An 11,232-nucleotide genomic window follows, 5' to 3' on the forward strand; every position below is an offset into this window, starting at 1 on the left:
CAAATTAATTATTTGCATATTTACTTGAAAAATCATAAATTATTTTAAATCATAAATTAATTGTTATAATAATTATTTCTCGCCTATTCTTTGTCAAATATTAATTCTTGAATTCCTGCATTGATTGTTACATGCTATTTGATTTATGTGTCTTAATTGTTATTTGAAATTTAGCATATTAAATATTAAAATGCCTATTTTCTCAAAAGTGTTGTGAATTTCGGGTTGTGACAAGATGTGAATTTTGGGTTGTGACAAATAAATACCAGTATCATCATTATCCTTGAGAATGAGTACTAGACTGATTAAGGGTAGCAAAAGTGTTCGTCTCGCGAAGATAGAAAATCAGAATAATCGACAAGTGACTTTCTCAAAACGCCGAAATGGTGTCTTCAAGAAAGCAAATGAGCTTGCTGCTATGATAGGTGCTGAAATTTGCATCATCGTGTTTCCACCAGGTAATTACAAGCCTAGTTACATTTCTTTTGGTCATCTATATATACATGATATACTATCAACAAATATAACTTTTTAAGCATAAATGTACATGTATCATCATAATTAAATATGCAAATCCAAGATCTTGAACATGATAATTAATTAAAATTAAAGCATCATAAAAACTAACTGGCGTGGGAGGCGTTATAACGGTAGATTAACTGATTTCTCTCCTCTTGCTCTATTTTATATTACTGATTTCTCTCCTCTTTCTCTATAGGTAGCAAGCCTTATTCTTTTGGACATCCAAATGTAAATGAAACCATCGATAAATATGTTGGCGAAGAAACGCCTCCATCACCATCATCACCAGGCATTGATGGCAAGTATGTCCAGATGTTCTGAAAAGCCAATTATATAACACTTAACACACAACTAAATACTCTACAAGATCAACTGGATTTTGCGTTAAACATGAAAAGCAAACTCAAGAATACGAATAAGAATTTGGAGAGACAACAAGAGTGGTTCAGGGGTCCTATAGATAAGATGAACTACACGGAGGCTTCAATGTTGAAAGAGGGATTGGAATATTTGCTCTTGAAGGTGAAGAACTATGGCACTGAACGTGGTTATGGTTACGAAAATGGAAAGTGGAAGGCTGAATAAAAGTTACTGCTAGTGTTTTTGTAATAATCGTTCGTGTTATTTATTTTTAAAGGTGCACAACCATAAAAGTTGTCGCCGTGTCAATAGGATGTCACAGGTATAAACCACAGAAACAACATTTAGCAGAAATTCAAAGTAAGGTTATCTACAACAGACCAACATGGTCATGGTTTGTCTCTTCCCCGATCGTATCTTGCACATAGTAGGAGTTTAGTGCACAAGCTATTCTAGTTAATCATTTGTTTGGGTTGGGGTATTATGTGATATTTTGGTGAAATTTACTATGTATGCGTAATAAAAAACATGACTATTGGTGGAATATAAGTAGAGTTATAAAAATGATATTTTATTTCAAATAATTCAAAAAATAAAAATAAAAATGATATAACGCTATTTTTTGAAAACCTAAAACTACATAACAGATCACAGATATTTATTATATTGAAAATAGTCAGAATAATGTCTTCAAAATAGTATCTAAGCTAGAGAGATATTGTAATGACCCAGTCGGTCGTTTTGAGTATTACAGCCCATTTCCCTCATTTACTGCATAATTTAAACTTTACAGCTATTTTATGACTTATCGGGTTAGTTGGTTCGGGTCCGGAGAGATTTCAGAATGAATTAAGACACTTAGTCTCATAATGGAAAGCTTAAGTTGGAAAAGTCGAATTGATGTCTATTTATGGGTAAATGACCTCGGATTTGAATTCTGATGATTGCAATAGCTCCGTATGATAATTTTGTGCTTAGGAGCATGTTCGGAAAATTATTTGGCGGTCCGTAGTGGAATTAGGCCTGAAATGGCGAAAGTCAAATTTTTGGGACGTTTGATCGAGGGGTTGACTTTTTGATATCGGAGTCGAAATACGATTCTTGAAATGGGAATAGTTTCGTTATGTCATTTATGACTTGTGTGCAAAGTTTGAGGTCAATCGGACGTGATTTGATAGGTTTCGACATCGGTTGTGGAAGTTGAAGTTTCAAAGTTCATTGATTTTGATTTGAGGTGCGATTCGTCATTTCGATGTTATTAGGTGTGATTTGAGGCCTCTAGTAGGTCCGTATTATGTTATGGGACTTGTTGGTATATTTAGTTGAGGTCCCGGCGGCCTTGGGTGAGTTTCAGACGAAGTTCAGATCATTTTCGTGTCATGTTGCACTGCTGGAGGTATGCTGGTTCTGGTATGATCGCACCTGCAACTGGGTTGCGCAGGTGTGGTGGTCGCATAAGCAACAATAAACTCGCAGGTGCGAGGGTCTTCGCAGGTGCGGATCCTGTTGCGCAAAATCACGACCGTAGATGCGGTCCTTGCATCGTAGAAGTGAAGGCTCGCTGGTCAAGGGATGTACGCAGAAGAGCAATTCTTTTCGCAAAAGCGGATGCGCAGGTGCGAACCCAGGCACCGCAGGTGCGGAAATGCCTTTGCAGTGTTAAAAATGAGGGTTTTCGAGATTTTTCTCATTTTTGTCATTTTGGAGCTCGGTTTGGGCGACTTTGGAGAGGAATATTTTCACACAACTTGGGGTAAGTGTTCTTGACTCCCTTGTGATTATATTAAATGAATTACTCTTCATTTTCGGCGTTAGAATATTGATTTTTCGAGAGAAATCGGAGGAATTTTCTACAATTTCATAAAATGAATTTTCGAGATTTGAACATCGATTCAAAGTCGTATCTGAGTGAAATTAGTATGGTTGAACTTGTAATTGGATGGGTTATCGGATTTTGTAAGTTTTGTCAGATTCCGAGATGTGGGCCCCACAGGCAATTTTTGAGTGTAATTTCGGATTTTGTGAGAAAATATTAGTATTTTGATATGGAATTAATTCCTATAATTTTGTGGGCTGAATAAAATTTATGGTTGCTAGATTCGAGCCGTTTGGAAGTTTATACGCGCAGAATGGAATTTCTGGAGCATTGTTTAGCCTGCTCGACATTGGATTTGGCTTGTTCGAGGTAAGTCACTCTTCTAATCTTGGAGCTGAGGGTATGAACCCTGAATATAAATATTATGTGAATTGTTGGGAGGTGACGCACATGTTAGGTGACGGGCGTATGGGCGTGCACCATGAAAATTGTGACATAATTATTTTCGTGGAATTTTGTAGTCAAATAATCTTGGCATTTTCTATGTAGTTTTATGTGCTAAAGAAATTGAGCTGAGAATCTTATTAAAAATTATGTTGAGGCTATGTGCCAGTATTATTGGGACACACATAGGTCATATTGCTGTGAATTATTTGTTTTAAATTGAAAATTCATACACAGTCATATTTATCTCATTGCATTTCATATCTCAGTCTCTGTTGTTATTTATTGATACATCATATCATCATTTTGGGCAATTTTCATGACATTGTGAGCCCATGAGAGAGAAGCTTGAGAGATTGATGACAGAGTGAGGCCGAGGGCCTTATGGTGAGGATGTTTATGGGATCGGGTTGCACGCCGCAACATGTTTTAATGATTTATGCCATGATTGGCTTGTTATAGCGCTTGAGCTGAAGGAGCCCCTCCGGAGTCTGTACACACCCCCAGTGAGCGCAGGTACCTACTGAGTGCGAGTGCCGAGTGATTTGGGAGGATTGAGTGACCGTGAGGCATGAGTGACTGTGAGGACTGAGTGATTGGGAGGACTGAGTGAAATGATACCTTGAGAGTATGCATATGATTTTATCACTAAGTGGCATCGCATTGACATGCATATTTGACATACATGCATAGAGATGCAGTTTCTTCATGTTGTACAGTATCACGTCATTCATGACTTCTCACACATATTGGCAGATGGGCAGAGTGATGTATTTGTTTTACACTAGTTATCTGAAAAGGAAAATGAAACATCTTATTCATTATTGAAAGGATTTTGGGAATATTACTTGTTTCAAACTTATTCCTATTTTTGGCAACTTTGGTAAACGATTTGGGTTTTCACTGATGTACTTGAAAGGAAGAGCTATTTTTTTAGAAATCATGATTTAGCTGAGCATTTTATCTCTGAGTTACTTCTTGTATTATTGCTTTATGTTGTTATGGACTGTTGTGGACTATTGGTTTTGGACTAGACTTTGGTAAAAGCTCGTCACTACTTTCAACCTAAGGTTAGGTTTGTACTCATACTATACTTTTGCACCTTGCGTGCAGATATTGGATGCTGATGTTGCTGTGATCGACGGGAGCTGGATTTGAATACGTACCTGCGTTCTGGTTGTAGCTGCCTCTTGTTCATGGTAGCCTTAGATATATAAAAATCTGTTTATGTACATTTCAAACAGATGGTGTATTTATTTTATACCAGCTTTGTAATTTCTAATTTTAGAAGCTCATGATTTGTGCTACCATTCCTTGTGGAGTGAATTAGAGTCAGTTAAATATTATTTTATTCAGATTATTGTTATTGGGCTTACCTAGCAGGCGAGGTTAGGTGCCATCACGGCTAGTTGGATTTTGGGTCATGACAAGTTGGTATCAAAGCTCTAGGTTTATAGGTTCTATAAGTCATGAGCAAGTGTCTAGTAGAGTCTTGCGGATCAGTATGATGACGTCCATACTTATCTTAGAGAGGATAAGGGCATTTAGGATAAATTTCCATCTTTCTTTCCTTATCATGTGGAATTGATTCAGCTTGAAATATAACACTTTGAATTCCTTCCACGCATTCATGTGTGCATGTGAGCGCTCGGTATCAGCTGTGTATCGCCGGCTTGTGATTTCAGGGATGATGTGCGAGATGTGTATTCTGTGTTTTGGTGATGGGCCAGTCAGGAGGACTTGAGGCCATGGTTGAACCGCAGCTTAATCTCGGTAGCTTCAGTTATAACTTGTACATTTGGACTCATATATCAGGTAATGTCCCTACGAGTGGAATTTGTGGCTCGATAAGCGGTGGAATGGCCTTGTAATGAGTACGATGTAACTGCGAGATGTGTTAAGACGATTTGAATATGACGAGAAGTGTTTCCGTGGAATGTAAAGGAAAGGTCATTGGGTTCTTGATTTTCATTTTGATGTAACGTACAGTCTCGAGTATGAATGTTTTGAAGGATCTTTCACATTGTTAAATTTTGGGACAAATTAAATTCTCATGTCTGGTTAAAGAGTTTGGACTCAGATAGACTAAATGATTGCATAATAATTGTGACCGCGAAAAGATATAACAAGATGCCAATTTGAGGCTAAGGAGGTGGGTTATCTCCTGGATAGTAATCTACGTAGGTGTGTTCCTTGTAATGTGAGTAGAGGGTTTCTTTTCTGCCAGTGGGGCATAGGTGTTGAGATTTGAATTTGAATCTTGTTGGGAAATTAACTCTATTGTTAAGAGAGTGAATGCGAGTTTAGCGGATGATTGAGGTATTCCTATGGTTGGCGTTGCATGAACTTGAGATGAATTTTCATTGAACTGACTGCGGTATTATGGCAGTAATAGAGTATGGGTATTGTGAGTTATCGAGTGTTTTAATTTATGGCTTTGAGCCAAGTGGGGGAACCTTCTATTTACAATTCAATTCATGGTTATATGTTTAATTTTAGTTTTGGTCTGAGGCATACTTGTGGATTAGTTTTGACTTGCAGAGTTTGAGATCGAGGATGACCCAAGTACTGAAATTTCTGGATACAAGTTATATTGCACGTATGAATATATGAAAATCATAGAATGAGTGAGTTGTAATTTGTGAAGGATGTAGTGCACACGGAGTATGAATTTGATTGGTGGTGTTAAGGCAGGGGTGCTTCTTTGGGAGTTATTGTGCTAATGGGGCATGTGTCTTTCGTCCTGTTTGGGCGGTGCAATTGATATTTGAGCAGAGTGGATGACTCTCGAGAAAGTTCTAATGGATTCAAGATTAATATGTAGCAATTGAGAATTTTTGGCGGATTTGTTTATGGCTAAAATCTGAGATTTAAGTTGGATGGTGTCGGGACTTGCGGTAATTATGTATGACTATGGATTCTACATTTCAATATAAGGAATGAGAAACAATTTTAAATTCACATAAGCTCCTTCAGAGTGGGTGTCACGGATGTGGTACTTTGTGGTGCTTAAGAAGAATACAATGGCTTATGGGCCTTATGAAAGTGTAGTTGTATGTTAGGATGTCTTGTAGTGAGCTTTGGGTAAGAATCGTGGAGTTCTGACAAGGAGAAATGTCAACTTGAAGGTAATTTAGAAGAAACTCTAAGAAAATAGGACGACTGGGTAGTAGGCTGGACCAGTTTGGTAACGGTATGATCAGATCCTTGGGCACCTATGATGTGGTGAGGCTTTATAGATGTTTTGGTGGCAATATTCTTGGATTTGGTGACCTGTGTGGCTTGGTCGGGTTAGAAGACTTTAGTTCTGATAGCTTGATTAGGCGCAAAAGAATTTCAAAGAGTTCTTGATGGTTTCTACCATGGTTTGAACTGGATATTTTCTACTGATGTGGGAAACATGTTATGTATTGTGATTTCCTCTTGGAACGAAGAAGGTTTCTAACTGTCCGGGTATGTAATTTGGTGCTGACCCAGGGTTGATAATGAGAATTCTTGTGTTCTTCATATGATGGAATGTTAGATGTTATGTGTTATGTGGAGTTAATATTTAAATGTACAAGGTGACAGTTCAGTCTTGAAGAGAAGGTCACGAATTTTGGACAACATGCTCAGTTCCAGATATTTAGATGAATGTTATAACTGCTCGGTAATTCATGAGAAGGGAGCGCATTTCAGAAGGCGCGCTGTGTTTTGACTTACAGATGTTCATCGGTGTTGCGGTACTCACCTAGTTGATAGACTGTTGATATTCAAATTATTTCTATATGGCACAAAAGAATTTTTAAAGTATTTCTAGTGGGAAGATTGTGCATGAAAGATGTATTAGTCATTCGAGTGCTGGAGTTGGGACCAGTTACGGTGATTCATGTGTTCTATGAAATTGCAGACTGGGAGTTCTCAGAAGCATATTGTGTCGGGGTTGCGACCTATTTGAGGTGACTATTTTATTTAAAACTCAGTGGATACACTAGTTACGTTAATTATTGGTGATAGCTACGCGCTATAAGTGTGCTGATATGTGAGGTTTGAGCCTATGTGCCGGGGGCATGTATTCATACTCGAAAGAATGCTTAGGCTATGATATGCCTAGAGTTGACTGTTAAGCATAAAGTTATAACGTTTCTCGTGTTCTTACCTTTGATTAGAATTATCAGGGCTACACTTGAGGTTGCAAAGAGGCTAATTCCCTAAATAAATGGGGTAGTTACTATTTATGCGTTAACTTGCCGATTTGAAGCGTGATAGCAGACTTTGCACATGCTTACACTATGGCATGCTATTTATACTAGTCCATGAGCATGAGAATCTTATTTCATTATCATATACAAGTGTACTTGTTTAATTGCTCCTGTATGATATGCTGGGACTGGAGGCCTGTGACCATGACGGGCGATTCATATTATTAGCACGCGAGTTGTCCGTGCCGTGTGTGGGAATTTTATTTCTATGATAATTTATCCGATTCATTAATTTCCTTCATCTACAATTGTGCACATGTGCCTGCGGTTATCCTCTTCATGAAATTTGAGGAGTTGGTTGTAACATTGTGGTTGTGGTGGTACTTGTTGAACTTGCTATATGGTTCTCTTCCTTGAGATATATCCCATATTTGGGTACACGGATTGCGTAGTTGTGGCTGGAGTTATATTGATGTGGCGTGTCTGTGGGATAGTTGTGTTTAATAATATAAGGTCATTGGACCTAGAATAGGTACTTAGGTTTGATTATGCTATATTCGGGAGTATAATATTGAAAGTCGGCTTAGAAAGTGATTATAGTTATAGTTGGGGCGAGAGAGCTCCATGACTTGTTGATTTGATAAGGGGTCGCGAGATTTCCGCATGTTTCTTTCATTATCAGCAGTGTACGAAAATTTTGGAATGAGGTTTTGTTCGATTTGGGGTTTAATATCAGTACCAGGTTGGTTTTGGAGTAGTTACTATGATCGGAAATGGTGCTACTAGCATGCAAGTGGTGTAGTATGTTATGTGATTGTATCTGTGGTTATGGTTATGGCTCGATGCAGCTTGTTCAGACTTATATAGTGTGTAAATGTGAGATTCGGGTCTTGTAAGAAATTCTGAATGTTGGGAATTGAATTCCAAGGTTTATGGGCTAATGTTAAATTAATAATTTTCAGTTGTATTGTGTTGTCAAGCCTATATTGAATAGGGTTACGTGGGTTCACCGCCGGGTACGCGCGTGGTAAGTTAGAGTAGTGATTTGATGGCTTGGAAACAACTTTTGGCACGTTCGAGGACGAACATATGTTTAAATGGGGGAGAATGTAACGACCCAGTCTGTCGTTTTGAGTGTTACAGCCCCGTTTCCCAATTTCCTACTCAATTTAAGCTTTACAACTGTGTTTTGACTTATCGGGTTAGTTGGTTCGGGTCCGGAGAGATTTCATAATGAATTGAGACACTTAGTCTCATTATGTAAAGCTTAAGTTAGAAAAGTCGAACGGATATCTATTTATGTGTAAACAACTTCGGAATTAAATTCTGATCATTCCAAAAGCGCTGTATGGTGATTTTGGAGTTAGGAGCATGTCCGGAAAATTATTTGGAGGTCCGTAGTGGAATTAGGCTTGATGTGGCGAAAGTCGAATTTTGGAAGTTTGACCGAGGGGTTGACTTTTTAATATCGGGGTCGAAATACGATTCTGGAAATGGGAATAGCTTCGTTAGGTCATTTATTACTTGTGTGAAAAATTTGAGGTCAATCGGACGTGATTTGATAGGTTTCGGCATCAGTTGTGGACGTTGAAGTTTCAAAGTTCATTGATTTTGAATTGAGGTGTGATTCGTCATTTCGATGTTGTTAGGTGTTATTTGAGGCCTCGAGTAGGTCCATATTATGTTATTGGACTTGTTGGTGTATTTAGTTGAGGTCCTAGGGGCCTCGGGTGAGTTTCAGACGAGGTTTGGATCATTTTCGTGTCATGTTGCACTGCTGGAGGTATGATGGTTCTGGTGTGATCACACCTGCGACTGGGTTTCGTAGGTACGATGGTCGCAGAAGTGACAATAAACTCGCAGGTACGAGGGTCTTCGCAGGTGCGGATCCTGTTACGCAAAATCGCGACCGCAGATACGGTCCTTGGCATCGCAGAAGCAGAGGTTCGCTGGGCAAGGGATGTCCACAGAAGCGCAATTCTTTTCGCAAAAGCGGATGCGCAGGTGCGAGCCCAGGCACCGCAGGTGCGGAAATGCCTGGGCAGTGTTAAAAACGAGGGTTTTCGAGATTTTTCTCATTTTGGTCATTTTGGAGCTCGGTTTGGGCGATTTTGGAGAGGAATATTTCCACACAACTTGGGGTAAGTGTTCTTGACTCCCTTGTGATTATATTCAATGAATTAATCTTCGTTTTTTGCGTTAGAATATTGATTTTTCGAGAGCAATCGGAGGAATTTTCTACAATTTCATAAAATGAATTTTTGATATTTGAACATCGATTCGGAGTCGGATTTGAGTGAAATTAGTGTGGTTGAACTTGTAATTGGATGGGTTGTCGGATTTTGTGAGTTTCATCGGATTCCGATGTGTGGGCCCCACATGCAGTTTTTGAGTGTAATTTCGAATTTTGTGGGAAAATATTAGTATTTTGATATGAAATTAATTCCTATAATTTTGTGGGCTGAATCAAATTATTGTGGCCAATTTCGAGCCGTTTGGAAGTTGATACGCACAGAATGGAATTTCTAGAGCATTGTTTAGCCTGCTCGACATTGGATTTGGCTTGTTCGAGGTAAGTCACTCTCCTAATCTTGGAGCTGAGTGTATGATCCTGATATATATATATATATATATATATATATATATATATATATATATATATATATATATATATATATATATATATATATATATATATATATATATATATATATATATACATATATATATATAATGTGAATTGTTGGGAGGTGACGCACATGTTAGGTGACGGGCGTGTGGGCGTGCACCATGGAAATTGTGGCATAATTATTTTCGTGGAATTTTGTAGTCAAATAATCTTGGCATTTTCTATGTAGTTTTATGTGCTAAAGAAATTGAGCTGAGAATCTTATTAAAAATCGCGATGAGGCTATGTGCCAGTATTATTGGGACGCACAGAGGTCATATTGCTGTGAATTATTTGTTTTAAATTGAAAATTCATACTCAGTCATATTCATCTCATTGCATATCATCTCTCAGTCTCTGTTGTTATTTATTGATGCATCATATCATCATTTTTGGGCTATTTTCATGACATTATGAGCCCATGAAAGAGAGACTGGAGAGATTGATAAATGAGTGAGGTCGAGGGCCTGTTGGTGAGGATGTTTATGGGATCGGGCTGCACGCCGCAACATATTTTATTGATTTATGCCATAATTGGCTTGTTATAGCGCATAGGCTAAAGTAGCCCCTTCCGGAGTCTGTACACACCCTCAATGAGAGCAGGTACCTACTGAGTGCGAGGGCCGAGTGCGAGTGCCGAGTGATTTGGGAGGATTGAGTGATCGTGAGGCATGAGTGACTGTGAGGACTGACTGATTGGGAGGACTGGGTGAAATGATACTCTGAGTGTATGCATATGATTTTATCACTAAGAGGAATCGCATTGACATGCATATTTGACATACAGGCATAGAGATCCAGTTTCCTCATGTTGTACGGTATCACGTCATTAATGACTTCTCACATATATTGGCAGATGGGCATAGTGATGCATTTGTTTTACACTGGTTATCTGGAAAGGAAAATGAAACATCTTATTTATTATTTAAAGAATTTTGGGAAAATTACTGGTTTCAAACTTATTCCTATTTTTGGCAACTTCGGTAGACGATATGGGTTTTCACTGATGTACTTGAAAGGAATAGCTATTTTTTAGAAATCATGATTTAGCTGAGCATTTTATCTTTGAGTTACTTCTTGTATTATTGCTTTACGTTGTTATTGTCTGTTGTAGACTATTGGTTTTGGACCCGACCTTGGTAAAATCTGGTCACTACTTTCAACCTAAGGTTAAGTTTGTTACTTATTGAATACATGGGGTCGGTTGTACTCATACTACACTTCTGCACCTTGCGTGCAGA

At 38.3% G+C, this 11,232-nt stretch overlaps 1 protein-coding gene across 1 annotated transcript; it reads left to right on the top strand.

Moving 5' to 3' along the window:
• Window positions 1-289: 289 nt before the first annotated feature.
• On the top strand, window positions 290-1,107 carry LOC104094869 (agamous-like MADS-box protein AGL61). Its single transcript, XM_009600888.1, has 3 exons — window positions 290-458; window positions 719-824; window positions 921-1,107. The coding sequence occupies exons 1-3, from the start codon at window positions 290-292 to the stop codon at window positions 1,105-1,107; spliced, it is 462 nt and encodes a 153-aa protein (XP_009599183.1).
• The last annotated feature ends 10,125 nt before the right edge of the window (window positions 1,108-11,232 follow it).

This window comes from Nicotiana tomentosiformis, chromosome 1 (genome assembly GCF_000390325.3).
Source record: "Nicotiana tomentosiformis chromosome 1, ASM39032v3, whole genome shotgun sequence".
NCBI classification, from domain to species: Eukaryota; Viridiplantae; Streptophyta; class Magnoliopsida; order Solanales; family Solanaceae; genus Nicotiana; species Nicotiana tomentosiformis.